This window comes from Schistocerca cancellata, chromosome 4 (genome assembly GCF_023864275.1).
Source record: "Schistocerca cancellata isolate TAMUIC-IGC-003103 chromosome 4, iqSchCanc2.1, whole genome shotgun sequence".
Taxonomy (NCBI): domain Eukaryota; kingdom Metazoa; phylum Arthropoda; class Insecta; order Orthoptera; family Acrididae; genus Schistocerca; species Schistocerca cancellata.
The window spans coordinates 696635890-696651353 of NC_064629.1; the positions used below are offsets into that span (position 1 = coordinate 696635890).

Here is a 15464-nt window from a genome sequence, read left to right on the forward strand (position 1 = left end):
CTTTTATATATTGTTGTGTGTATGGGGCTGTCTGTGTTATGTGACATGTTTTGTGCCCACTTAGCAATAAAACTTTGTCATTATCCTGGAATGAGAAACAGTGTTATGACTCCTTCAGCACAGGTTATAGGCCCAGTAATCACTGAGTGACATAAATAAAAACAAAATACCAGGTACAGAGCAGTATCAAAAACGTGTGTGAGAAGTTTTGTGGTTATTTCCAGAGTGTGCAAGGAAATATGTGTGGCCTTAAGTGCCATGGGAGCTTGGGATGATGTCACAGGTCAAACAACCCAACCAATGTGTAAAGACAACATGAACTCTGCAGCAATACAGGCATATGAAAAGAGCCTCACAGCTTGGAAAGATGGACAATGCAGTGTAGAAAATTACTGGAACCTCAATTGAGGAGAAACCTTTGCTACACATCATAAATTGTGAATCTTCAGCTGCCATGTGGACCAAACTACTTTCAATTTATGAACAGGAAAACAATGTAAGCATACATCTACTTCAGCAGCATGGTACAACTAAAAAAAAAAAAAAAAAAAAAAAAAAAACGATGTTTCAAGTGGCACGGTATTTCACAGATAGAAGACCAGGTACATTACCTGAGGAACCAAGGTGAAAATATTTCACAAACTCTGTGGTGATCACAAAATTGTTAATGATGTTACCAATGAGCTACAACCAGTTTTTGAGTGCATGGTAGTCAACACATCCTGATCAGCAAACACTAGAGAATTTGATATCAAGATGGAAGAGGCATTCCTGGCAGGTAAACAACAGAGGGGCAACCACCTTAAGAATAACCATCATTGTGATGATAAGAAGTTGAGGAAACCAGGAAAATGTTTTAAATGTAATAAGCCTGACCATTGGGCAAAATAATGCAAAAGAGTTTGCTTCAAATGTAATAAATCTGGCCATTATAAAAAAAGAGCAGAAACCTTATATGAAAGTATCAAGGTCAGAATCAGTGTAAATTGACAGGAGATACCCTGATATTAAAAACTGTCTATCAGTAGCAGGCAAGCATGTTGATGAAAATGGGTGGTTCTTAGATTCTGGTGCTACTGATCACATGTGTATTCAGATTGAGTGGTTTACAAGACTGTCCATTTGAGAGTGAAGTCCCAATCTGTACTGGTGATGATAGCTTTGTTCCATCACTAGGAAGAGGTGACATAAAGATTTTAGCCTTTGATAGAGGAAGATGGAGTGAGAAACATCTATCAAATATTTTATATGTGCTAGGGATTCACCTCAGTTTATTCTCACTTGGAGCAGCTTCTGACAAGGTAATAACATTTAAATCTGACAAGACAATAAGCAGACTCAATGGAGAAAATATTGCTGTGGGAGTTCATAAAGGAAAGTTGTATAGGATAAAGTTTAAGATTTTATTGAGTGAAAATGATATTCAGGGAAATGTGGCTGCCATGGTAGAGCTTAAGATATAGCACAAATACTTGCACACCAAAATTTTCCTCATGTAAAAAGGTATTTGAAAGATGGACAAATTCAATTTCAGGAAGAAGATAGAAGCGTATGTAAGGATTAAATTGTGGACAAAATTCATAAGTTGCCCTTCCACAAAAGCGATTCAAAGTCAGCAAAGATAGGTGGGCTTATTCACAGTGATTTTTGTGGTCCTATGTAAGTTAGTTCAGCTGGTGACTCATGGTGCTTCTCTTTATTAAAATATTACTATTCCCATTGGTGTACTGTGTGTTTCTTAGAAAATAAGTCTGAAGTGCCCAATTACCTGGAATATTTGATAAAAACCAGTGATAAGCAAGTTGAGCATGGAATTAAAGTGATCAGAACTGATTATGGACTGCAATTTATTAATCAAGAGATACATAACATAATGCAAAACCACTGGATAATACATCAGATATCAGTAACCTACAGTCCACACCAGAATGGTGCAGCTGAACAGAAGAGCTGAACTTTGGTGGACACTGCAAGGATAATGCTTCACGCAGGTAGGCTACCAATAGGATTATGTTCTGAAGCCATAAATATGGCAACTTATATCTTGAATAGAAAAGGCACAAGCAGTGTTCTTGGAGAAACATGTTATGGACTAGATTGAACTGTGATGCGGCCAAACTCAAGATATTTGGAGAGATGGTTCACACACACATTCCAAAGGAGAGACAGCGGAAATGGGATTACAAAGCTGAAAAAAGTTTTCTGGTTGGGTATGACACAGAGGTTTGGTGTCCTCACAATGATTAAGTTACAATACATCATGATGCTGTTTTAGTGGGCAGATTATGCAAGGATTGTAAATTTGATAAAATTGTCAAACATGATGATGAACCCTTCCTGATATCTCAGATCATTGAGGGTGAACAGTTAGTCAAGAGCAGAGCCTCAATCAGACAGACTATGATGAAATTAAATTGGATGAAGACAGACTATATTCTGTAATCAACAATACTTTAACAGAATGCCAATGAAGATTGCACATAATCTGTAAATCAAATATGAATGGTTTATGAAATAGGGCAAAAATCAAAAGCCTGTTAGATACACCAACCTCAATGTAATCTCTGCATGTGCAATACAATGTAATGAACCTGCCTCATACCAAGATGCAATGGACTGTGAAAACTGAGAAAAATGGAAGCAGGCGACGTAAGAAGAAATTCATGAACTTAATCTTAATGAAACTTGGATCATGACTTAACCCACAGAAAACCAAAAAATATTTGACAGTAGGTGAGTATTCAAAATGAAGATAAAAACAGATGGAACGGTGGATAGATTGAAAGGTTGACTTGTTGCTAGAGGATTTCGGCACAGACACGACATGGGCTACATTGAAATCTGCAGCCCAGTGGTGAGATTCGACTCCATAAGAATAATATTCTCTATTGCAACATCCAAATTGTTGAACATGAGGCAATTTGACATTGAAACTGCATTTTTATACAGAAAAATTGATAGTGAGATAAATGTCGAACATCCAGAAAGCTTGGAGGTATACCAAAAAGGTATGCAAGGTGAAGAAAAGTGTCTATGGGCTGAAACAAGCATCTACACTGTGGGATCAATGATTCACCAGTGTGCTAAAGAAATTGGGTCTAATAGCAATAGATGCAGATCCTTGGGCTCTTTTAAATGACAAGGGTGGGCTCTTGACCATCCTAGCAATTCAGATGGATGACAGTTTGGTTGTATCAGAGTATAAAGAAGTTATCAGTACATTGCTGAATGATTTGAGCAGAAATTTGATGTGACTATGAGCAGTTTCAGTCATTATCTAGGTTTGCAAATAGAGTAATTTAAAGATGGCTTTAAGTCAAGAGATATATGCGAGGGATGTACTGGAATGGTACAACATGGAAAGCTACAATGCTGTGGCAATACCTGTTGATCATGGTCAAGTTCACTCTGAGCTGGGCCTCAGTTCAGAAATTGTCAATGCTTCATACCGTCAAGCTGTTGGAAGCTTGCTCTATCTGTCAGTGGCGACTAGACCTGACATCACCTTTGCAGTGCATAATGCTAGTCAGCACCTCAAAAAACCAGAAAAGACACACTGGAATGCTATGAAGAGAATCTTAAAATGCCTAAAGGAAAAAAAATTCTTATGTCTTATATTACCCAAGGATTTGGGATAATCATTTGTATGTTTTCAGTGACTCGGATTATGCGGAAGATGTCCTTACCCGAAAATCAACCAAAGGTTTTTTTGTCAAACTCGATGAAGCCACCATAGCATGAAACTCTCAGAGGCAGAGAGTGGTAGCCTTATCAACAACAGAAGCAGAATATTTAGCTTTGTATCAAGCTGTAAAAGAAACCAAGTGGATCCAGTCCATTTTGAAAAATATAATGAGGCTAAAAGAAATAACTGCCACCTTGTATATGGACTGTCAAAGTGCTATATGGTTGATCAACAATCCTGATCATCACAAGTGAACAAAACACATAGTAGTGAAGTATCATTTTGTATGAGAAAAATTCAACTTGGGTATCTTCCACCTGGAACATGTCAGCTCTGCTGATCAGCAAGCAGATATTCTCACCAAGCCACTCACTAGAAGCACCTTCAATAAAATAAGTCAGCTGCTTTCTGTAGTTGGTACTGAAGATCTTCATGATAAAAGACAGTGAAAGTGTTAAACATTTATTAATTGAAGTGGGAGTATTATAATACTCAATTAAAAATTTTCAGTTTTGTTTCTTTCTCCTATATTCATAAACAGTGCTATACCTCCACTGTTTGTATTTGGCACACTCTCCAGTTGGAATACTGTGCTGACATCTGAAATCTGCATGGAAAATTTACTGTGAAAAAGACCACCTTTTATATATGGTTGTGTTGCTGTGTGTGCTACATGACACATTTTGTACCCATTTAGCAATGAAACACCCTGCAGTGAGAATCAGTGGTATTTTACTGCAACTCCTTCAACATTAATATCTCATGATGACTCATGATAAAAAAAATACCATTTACTGATTGGTAGTACACATCAGAAGATCAGTAAATACCCCACTAACCAGGTGATAAGGAAGACTCCTTCACTTCTAAACAACTTCGCCTTTCTGCCAGCAGCTGTGTGAAGATTGAAAGCATGTGGTGTGGTTCCTCTGAGGTTTTATGAATTTCCAAAGGTCTGTAAGAAAGATGGTCCTATGTGATCAATAGAGAGTAACAATGGCTCTTCAACTTATGACTGCGCCAGACATTTAACTTCATTATTAAGATCTCTTGTGGGAAAATGTCCTCATCACATACGCAACTCTGCTGACTTCATTGGCACTCTTAAATCACTGAATCTGAACAGTTATGATTTATTAGTCAGCTTCATTGTGGTATCCTTATTCACAAAAGTTCCACTTTCAGAATAGTTATCTCTTATTGGCAAATGTTTTGATAAAGAGGTATGAGCTTTGTTCAAACATGTTACGACCTCAGCATATGCTTCATTGTTTCTGGCCAATAGTCAAGGCATGCGGGTCATAGTATACATACACTTTTTGCTTATTCAGAACATTCTGAATAATGTCTTGAACACTTTGTGTAGATATGTTTACACATTGCAATTTATTACACAACAACACTGATCCTCTACAGCTAAACATTCACTGCTTAACACCGTCTGCTCACAACTGCCTGGTTGAATGTACATTTGTTTTTACAATTGTTAATTCAAGCTGCCACCATAGTTACAGCACTGGGTTGCTTATACAGCAGCAGTGAAATCAATCTTGGAACTTTATGGATGGTCTTTGAATGCATTCCTCCTGCATCATAAAGGATATCATTATAACAAACAATGGTAAATTCAGGATGGAATGTAACAATATTATGAAAAGTAAAGTTGCTATTCACCATATAGTGGAGATGCTGAGTCACATGTAGGCACAACAAAACAACTGTCACAAATATAGCTTTCAGCTAGTAATGCTTTCATCAAAATTAAATGACAAACACATACATACACAGTCATGCAAACGCAACTCACATGCAAATGACTACAGTCTCAGACAACTGAGGCCACACTGCGAGCAGCAGCACCAGTGCATGATGGGAATGGTGACTGGATGGGTGTAAGGAGGAGGCTGGGGAGGGAGGGGGAGGGATAGTAGGAGAGGGGTGGCAGACAATAACGTGCTGTTCGGGAGCATGTTGGGATGAGGTGGAAAGAGGGTAGGGCAGCTATGTGCAATCAGGAGGTTAGATGGAGAGCAGTGGAGAGTTGGGGTGGGGTGGGGGGATACTGGAAAAGGAGAGAAGTAAAAAGACTGGGTGTGATGGAGGAATGAGGGCTGTGTAGTGCTGGAATGGGAACAGAGAAGGGGCTGTATGGGAGAGGACAATGACTAGTGAAGGTTGAGGCCAGGAGGGTTACAAGAATGTAGGATATATTGCAGGGAAAGTTCCCACCTCTGCAATTCAGAAAAGCTGATGTTGGTGGGAAGGATCCATTTGGCACAGGCTGTGAAGCAGTCATTGAAATGGAGGATGTCATATTTGGCAGCATGTTTAGCAACAGGTTGTTTCTTGGCCACAGTTTGTCGTTGGGCTTTCATGCGGACAGACAGCTTGTTGGTTGTCATGCACGTATATTATACAGCACAGTGGTTGCAGCTTAGCTTGTAGATCACATGACTGGTTTCACAGGTAGCCCTGCCTTTGATGGGATACAAGATGTTTGTGCCCAGACTGGAGCAGGTGGTGGCTGGAGTATGTTAGGACAGGTCTTGCAGCTAGGTCTATTACAGGAGTGTGAGCCATGAGGTAAGGGCTTGGAAGCAGGGGCTGTGTAGGGATGGACGAGTATATTGTGTAGATTTGGTGGATGGTGAAATACTACTGTGGGAGGGGTGGGGAGGATAGTGGGCAGGACATTTCTCATTTCAAGGTACAACAAGAGGTAGTCGCAACCCTGGTGAAGAATGTAATTCAGTTGCTCCAGTACTGGATGGTATTGAGTTACTAGGGGAATGCTCCTCTGTGGCCAGATGGTGGGACTTTGTGACATGGTGGGAGACTGGAATGATATGGTATGGGATATTTGTTTTTGTACAAGGTTGGGAGGATAATTATAGTTTGTGAAGGCTTCAGTGAGACCCTTGGTATATTTGGAGATGGAGTAGGTTTCATATGGATGGAGGTACTGATGTAGCCATCTTTCAGGTGGAGATCAACATCTAGGAATGTGGCTTGTTGGGTTGAGAAGGACCAGGTGAAGCAAATGAGGGAGAAGTTGTTGAGGGTCTTGAGGAATATGGATAGGGTGTCTTCACCCTTGATCCAAATCACAAAGATATCATCAGTGAATCCAAACCAGGTGAGGGGTTTAGGAAGGATTCCCCTAAATGGCCCATGAATAGGTTGGTAGAGGATGGTGCCATGCGGGTGTCCATAGCTGTACCCTGGATTTGTTTGTAGGTAATGCCTTCAAAGGAGAAGTAATTGTGGGTGAGAATATATTTGGTCAAGGTGATTAGGAAGGAGATTATTGGTTTCGAATCTGTTGGGCATTGGGAAAGGTAGTGTTCAGTAGCAGTAAGGCTATGGGCATTAGGGATGTTAGTGTAAAGGGAGTTGGCATCAATGGTGATGAGCAGAGCACCGTGTGGTACAGGGTCAGGAACTTTGGAGAGTCAGTGGAGGAAATGGTTGGTATCTTTTATATAGGAGGGTAAGTTCCAGGTAATAGGTTGAAGGTGTTGGCCTATGAGAGCAGAGATTCTCTCAGTAACTGGCCACAATGTGGCATCCTGGGTGGTTGGGTCTACGGACTTTAGGAAGCATATAGAAGGCAGGAGTACAGGGAAGTGGTAGGGGTGAGCAGAGGCATGGACACCAGGGAGAGGTTCTGGGAGGGACCTCAGTATCTGACGAGTGACTGGAGATCCTGCTGGATTTCTGGAATGGGATCTGTAGGTGGATGTATCTGACAGCTGGCAGAGTCTTTCTGCCAGATAATCCTTGTGGCTCAAAACAACAGCAGTGGAGCCTTTGTCCACAGGTAGTATTATTAATGTCAGGTTCAGTTTTTAGATGTTGTATTGTGGTTTGGTCTGTGGATGTAAGGTTAGTTTGCATGTTGAGGGATTTGGGCAATGATGGTGAGGCAAGTTTTGAGGTTAAGAAATTCTGAAAAGTTAAAAGGGAATGATTTGGGGGAAGTGGGGGGGGGGGGGGGGATCACAATTGGCTGGAGGAGTGAACTGAGTTAGGCGAGGTTCAAAATTGGTCTTTGTTTGAGTGTGATTGATAGGGTTGGTGGCACAAAAGTGGGACCAGGAGAAGGAGAGAAGGTCATTAACAACTCCTGCATGTTTGAATTTGGGAGTGGGGCAGAAGGTGAGGCCTTTGAAAAGGACTGATATTTCTGTGGGGCCAAGGCTTCTGGAGGAAAGGTTCATGACTGTGTTTCAGGTCTGTTAGGTTCTGTGTTCTGTGTAGTGGTGGGAGGGTGTTTTGGAGGATGGAGTAAATGTAGTAGGTCTGCGAGACAGGGTCTGTCAGGGGATGTGGAGGAGGTTTGGAGGTTGTTGTACGGGGGTGGACAGTGATACTCTAAGGCGGGAGTAGGAAGTGAGAAGAGTGGAGAGCTTTTTGATGTGGTGTAGTGCATGTTGCTCTAGTTCCTGGAGGGGAAGAGTTTCAATGTATGTTATGGGTTCCAGGAATTCAGGATTACATAGCAGGAGAATTTTGCAGATGGAGTTAAGGTACTGCAAGGAAATTTGGGCTTGGTTGATATGGTTTTGCAGGACTATGATGGTGATGGTGAAGGATTGGCAGAATCTGAACAGGTGGAGGTCATGGTGGAAGGAGGGGTGGCAGCCAGAGATGGGTAATTTGACAGTAAGGCCATTCGGGGGGATTCCATGAGCAAAGCAACAATGCAGGAACAGTATGTGGGATTGGGTTCTGGCTAGGGATAAGGTAACTTTCCTGTATTGATGCAGATAGAAGGAGCAACAATCAGTGGTGTTGGAAAAAATGCAAAAAATTATGTAAATAATGTAGAATTACCAACACCAGCTTTACTGAATTGCGCAGGTGGGAACTTTCCCTGCAATATATCCTACATTCCCATAACCCCCTGACCTCAACCTTCGTTAGTCATTGTCCTCTCCCAGGCAGCCCCTTCTCTGTTCCCATTCCAGCACTACACAGCCCTACATTCCTCCATCACACCCAGTCTTTTCACTTCTCTCCTTTTCCGATATCCCTCCCCCCCCCCTCCCCCCTCCATCTAACCACCTAACTGCTCATAGCTGCCCTACCCTCTTTCCACTTCGTCCCTGCACACTCCCCAACAGCATGTCACTGTCTGCCCCGCCTACCCTACTATCCCTCCCCCTCCCTGCCCCAGCCTCCTACTTACCCCTACCTAGTCACCACTCCCAACATGCACTGGTGCTGCTGTTCATAGTGTGGCCTCAGCTGTCTGAGACTGCGGTCATGTTCATGTGAGTTGCATTTGCACGAGTGTGTATGTATGCGTTTGTCCTCTAATTTTGATGAAGGCCTCACTGACTGAAAGCTGTATTTGTGACAGTCTGCATGTCGTGCCTATCTGCGACACAGCATCTCCACTATATGCAGCTTTCCTTTTCACATCATTATATCAGTATTAGTGGTGTCTGTTCTTTCAGACATTCCAATCTCTGTCGCATTTTGGCAAAGAAAGAATTCATTGGTGACAAATGAAAATTTTTACCAAGGCTGGGAGTCAAACCAAGGTCTCCTGCTTACTAGGCAACTGTGTTAACCATCTGCACCACCTTGGCACAGTGATTAGACACAACTATGTGGATTACCCTCCCCCCCCCCCCCCCCTATCAACAGACAGGGTTCCACTAGACATGGCCTACACCTAAACAGGACTGGGAAGGGAAGATTGGTACAGCTGATTCATGAAAGTATAGGGGGTGGATCTTGGGCCACACATGGTCAAATACCTGTTGTCATAGGCAGGAAAAAGAAGGTCTTTTTTAGGATAAATCCAGACAACTGGTTCCTCTGCCTAAAGAGTATCTCCAGAAGTTTAAAAAATACTGAAACAATCACTCACAAAACAGACTTTAATACCAGATTAATATACCAGATGTCGCAAAGAAAAACAAATTACTGGAAAGAGTAACATGGGGCATTTCACAGACTTAATGATCCTCCATCAAATCATGCAATCAATAAATAATAAAATACAACTATTAGAAGTTGAGCTCCAATCTTTGAACTGCACAGAAGTTTGTGTTACTGTGCACTGGTGTAGAGAGAGACAGAAATCCAACATGTAGTGTTATCATCATACTTATTCTGCAGAACTGCTTCAAGGAGTGGAGGTTCATGCATTTATATCAGAAAAGGAACACATTTCAAATCAAGATATGACCTCAGTACAGCAAGTGAAGACAAACACTTTGAAATATCAGCTATTGAATTAACAGGGCTTGATATCACCAAGAAATTAATCACTTTATGTGTGTATAGATCTCCCAGTGGTAGCGTGGACATTTTTTTCAATAGATTAACAGAAGTTCTAGATAAGTCTCAAGTACAAAGGTCAACATAATTTTGTGTGGGGACATTAATATCAACACTAATATCATAAACTGAATCCAGCAGCACCCTCATAAATATCCTTCAAAGTTTGGTCATGTCCCTGTTGGTCAATAGTGCAACAAGGATTACTAAAATGACTGCATCAGTAATTCATCATGTGACTACAAATATGCACAGTGAAAAATGTGACATAGCTGTAAAAGATCTCAGACTACCAGACCATCTCTGTCAAATAACAACAGTAAAATCAGGCATCAAATCATTCCCTAAACTACAAGCCTACAAACGACATCTATCAAAATCAAAATAAAAGATTTTTCAAAGGAACTAGCAAACCAAAGCTGGGATGAAGTGTAGAAGGAAACCAATGTGAATATGAGATTCTCTAAATTCTCCACATTATTTAAATTTAACTTTGAAAAGGCATTTCCAAAAGTATGCATGTCTGTATCAACATCTCACAAAAACAGATGGATAACAGCAGGTATTAAGAAGTCCTCCCAAACACTTAAGTACCTCAGTTCCATGAAAAAGAGTTGCAACAATCCAGTATTCTTAAATTTCTATCATAGATACAAAAAGTTCCCTAGGAAGGAGCTGATTGCTGAAAAAAAGTCATTTAATGACAAAATAATATATAATGCAGAGAATAAAAGCAAAGCAGTCTGGTATGTTATAAAAAATGAAACGGGGTGAGACAAACAAACCCAGAATAACATACTGCTAAGGAAGGGGGATAAGGTAATAAATGACCCACAACACTTAGCAATCTATTTAAATGAGCATATTTCGAGTACTGCAGAGAAGTAACAGCAAAAATTCCCCAAAACAACTAATACAACACCTGCAAAAAATGTTGCACTAAATACAATGATGTTACTTCCAACCACAGAGAATGAAGTCAATAAAACTGTTAAAAAACTAAAAAATAAAAAGTCAGTAGGCTTAGATGGAATACCAATGTGTGTACCGAAAAAATTCATAGAGATTACACAAGGTCCCTTAACAAGTATAATAAATGAATCCTTCACATCAGGGACATTTCCTGAGCAGTTAAAACAGGCAAGAGTTGTACCTTTGCTTAAGAAAGGTAATGCAGAAGACATAGAAAATTACTGGCCCATTTTCCTGCTGTTACCATTCTCAAAATTAAGAGAAGCAATTATGAAAAACAGATTAATGAATTACCTGAATAAATACAATCTTTTAAATGAATAACAGTTTGGTTTCTGAAGTGGCAAAAATAAAGAGTCAGCCATAGTAGAATTCACAAAGGTAGTACTTGATGGTCTTGACAAAGATGAGCATTTCACAGGCATATTTTTGGATCTTTGTAAGGCATTTGATACAGTTGACCACAAGATTCTATTAAATAAATTAGAAGCATTAGGAATAAGAGAGGTAGCTAATGACTGGTTGCAATCATACCTAGCAGATAGGGTACAAAGAGTAAAGATAACACAAAATTCAAATAGATCTAAACATTTAGTAAAATACTTATCAGAACCAAAATACATTAATATAGCCGTAACGCAAGGTAGCATATTATGACCAATACTATTCCTAATATACATCAATGACTTTCCTAGTAGTGTTACTCATGATGAAAAAAATTCTCTTCACTGATGACAGCAATATTATAGTCACTGAGAAAGCAAGAGAACTCCTTGCAGAGAAAGCATATGAAGCTCTCAAGGAAGTTTACGATTGGTCAATAAGCAATAAAGTGACATTGAACATAAAGAAAACTAATGACATGAATTTCGGTTTGAAGAGGGAAAATTACAATGTTAAATTAAATGTAGATGGCACCTCTATAGACTGTGTAACAAATGCAAAATTTCTAGGAATTAATATTGATTCTCAGTTGAAGTGGTGTGAACACACAAAGGTAATTGCAAACAAAATGTCATCTGCATGTTATGCCATTAGAATCCTATCATCATCTGTAACATGCAGTGTCTTTTAGTTACATACTATTCATATGTACACTCAATTCTTAGCTATGGCATTCTTTTTTGGGGAACAAATGCACAAAATATGAACACAATTTTCAAACTCCAGTAAAGAGCCATAAGAATCATAACCAAAAATGGTATTCGAGCTCACTGCAAAGATCTGTTAAAAACACTGGGGATTTTAACTGCTCTGTGTGAATACATTTACCAGTCAGTTGTACACATAAAAAATAACATTGGTAATTACTGCACAAACTGTGCTGTCCTTGACCATGGAACAAGAGCTAGACTCAACTTACATTTGCCCAGAAAAAATAAACATAAAACTTAAAACAGTATTATCTACCAAGGAATAAAACTGTACAATAAATTACCAAAAGAGATCAAAGAAATCGCAAAAATATACTTATTTAAAAAGACAGCTAAAAAGTACCTGTTATGCAATACATTTTATACACTGAAGGATTACTTAGATAAAACTGAGTAGGGGTTTGGTAAAAAAATGTTATACAAATAAATAATAATAATGATTATAAAACATCCAACATTCCACATAACATCTTCAAACTATGTTTTTTCCTTCTTTTTTTCTTTTGCTAGAAAAACTTACTCCCAAGCTATGCATTGTACAATAGTAACACCTCTTCCTCTTTCTGAGCTCAACATCTCACTCATTATAGAGGGATGCTGACTCAGTTTTTCATGGTAGCAAATGGGAATTTGTGGTTCAGAAAATGGCCCAGAGATCACCAGTGTGTGTGTGTTCGTGTGTGTAGTGAGTGAAGTATTATGAAACAATGTGTGTATAGTGTGTGCAGTGACTGATAGTGAGATACGAGTGAACAGTGTGGCATTACATTATGTAATAAGTTATTTGTAAAAAAAGATTGTATACCAGGAGTAAAACTAATGATTGTCTCTAACTAAAACTGTTTAAAACTGTATGCACATACACCAGAATATATGGTGTTAAAAATTTACAATAAAATAAAAGGCTGTAATGTATGTAATATGGAATTTGGTTCACTTAAAAGATTGCTCTTCACTCTTGTGGCAGAAAAATGTTTTATTACTCTATTGATGAAATTGTTGAGGGCAGTTTCACATGCTGAACAGGGTAGTTACACAATTTTTTTTTTGTATACTGGAAACTATAGTATGTAACAATGTTATGAAAAGGATAGTTGCTACTCACCATATAGTGGAGATACTGAGTCGCAGATAGGCATGACAAAAAGACTTTCACAAAATAAGCTTTTGGCCAACAGAACTCACACACGCATGACCACAGCCTCTGGCAGATTTTGTGACAGTCTTTTTGTTGTGCCTATCTGCTACTCAGCATCTTCACTATATGGTGAGTAGCAACTATCCTTTTCATAATATTGTTACATTCCATCCTGGATTTTCCATTGTTGGAAACTATAGTGTGTACACATTTGCGTAGCAGTATCTCAGAAATGTAGATAAAATAATGTAAAATTTGGTATTTTTCTTAAAAAATGTGTCTTACTGTATATTTTGATATGTCTCCTATAAACCAAAGCAAGTGATTTGAAAATAGTGAGTTACAAGATGAATAAAGCACATGTAACACTTCACATTGTATTTGTTTTGTACTATTACTGGAGTAAAACTGGAAATGTGGCTTAACATGCGGAAAGAAGGTCGCGTTTGAAAATATAATAAAATATATGGAAATTGGCAGTAGGATTTCCTACCATTTCCGTGGGGGAAATTCTTCAAGTCTCTGTCCCCTGTATTGGCTGCTTCAGGGCCATCAGTTGATACTGTAGCCTCTTTCGTATCCATCAGCTCCTGCAATTTATAAGTTTCTGTAAGACAGGTATCTTGTAAAATGAATTGTAGTCTGTTACTCTTGCCACAAATATACACTGGTGTCCAAAATTAAAGCAAAAAACCACTATTTCCCTGTCTTGTGTATAATTCACTTTATATTTATACAAACTGTTAACAAATGTCTGTACAACCGTAATCTGAATGGAAAATGGCATTCCAGTCAATGGACTACCATGTCAGTGATGATGTCAGGGCACCTATTGAATGGGGTAGTGTTTACTAAATAGTCCCACATCATCGCTGTCTATACAGTTACTGGTGGTGCAATATGGCACAGAGAACATGCCTACCAGACTCTCTGCGATGGAGGGCCATAAGAAGAATGGAAGCAGGACAGTCGCAAACTGATAAGGCCTGATGGCTTAATGTGGATTGTTCTGTTGTTTCTTGGATGTGGCAACAATGTACAGAGACCAAAACGGTACCCCAAAGACCATTTGTGATATCAGAAAGAGAGGGCTGTTATTTGAATGTAAAGGCACATCAGTACCACCTTAGTACTGCATGGCACCTGGCATCTGACCTCACAGTATCCGCTGTACATGTTGCATAGAGGCAAATGGCATACAGAAGGTTTAGGCATAGTGGCCTTTATTGTTGGAGACCTACTGTATGTGTACTTCTGATATTTCTTCACAGAAGGGAACATCTAGAGTGGAGCTGGCAATATGCCACCTGGGCGTTCAAACAGTGGGCCAATGTTCTTTTCCCAGATGAGTACAAACTTGGTCTGGAGAGTGATTCTCAATGCATTCGCATCTGGAGGGAACATGGAACACAATTTCACGACCCAAACATAATGAAAAGAGACCGATATGGAGAAGGATCCCTAATGTTGTGGGCAGAAATTATGTTGAACTCATGAGCAGCTCCTCATAAAATTGTATGGGTGGATCAGCAAGGTTTAACTGCTGTCAGGTATCATGATCAGATCTTGGGACCTCATGTGCAGTTGTTGTGAGCTGGTATTGATGGACAATAATGATCAACCTCGTAGAGAAAGAGCAGCTGATGTTTTCTTGCTTGCATAGTGTGGCCTGCTGACTCTCCCAATTTGAATCCCGTAGAGCTAGTCTGGAGTGCACTAGGGAGACAGGTTGCATCATGTCAGCATCCACCAACAACTCTCAAGACTTGCAAGCAGCTCTCCAGGAAGAATGGCATTATTGCCTCAACATGAGATTAATGGTATCATTCACAGCATGCCCTGCTATTGTCAGGTCTGTTGCTGCCAGAGATGGTCACACCCCATGCTGAGCACATTAACTAGTTGTCAGAATGTGTGTGCAAATCATTAGGTTGGAAAAAACAAAGAACATTTTCGTCTACCATTATGCATTTGCAGTTATTTACATTTTTTCTACTTTACTATCACGTATTTATACTGTTTTGTGGCAAAATGAACACAATCCTGTAAAATATCCATTCGTTGCTTTAATTTTGGACACCATTGTAGCCGTGAACTACACAGTATGTCAAGATCTTTTCACAACAGTTCATAATGAAAATCTAGACATTTGAGTACCCTGTAAATGTAAATGTAATGAATTAAGGGAGAACAAAAATAACATGCTGATTCTACAGAGAGG

The 15464-nt window shown here is 39.5% G+C and overlaps 1 protein-coding gene across 1 annotated transcript in view; it reads right to left on the reverse strand.

Moving 5' to 3' along the window:
• Nucleotides 1–15464, reverse strand: part of LOC126183715 (mucin-19-like) — a 99508-nt gene that overhangs the window by 29831 nt on the left and 54213 nt on the right. Inside the window, exon 2 of the mRNA XM_049925902.1 lies at nucleotides 13737–13833. Within this exon, the coding sequence (XP_049781859.1) occupies nucleotides 13737–13827 (91 nt within the window). The 5' untranslated portion in view covers nucleotides 13828–13833. The remainder of the gene's footprint in view (nucleotides 1–13736; nucleotides 13834–15464) is intronic.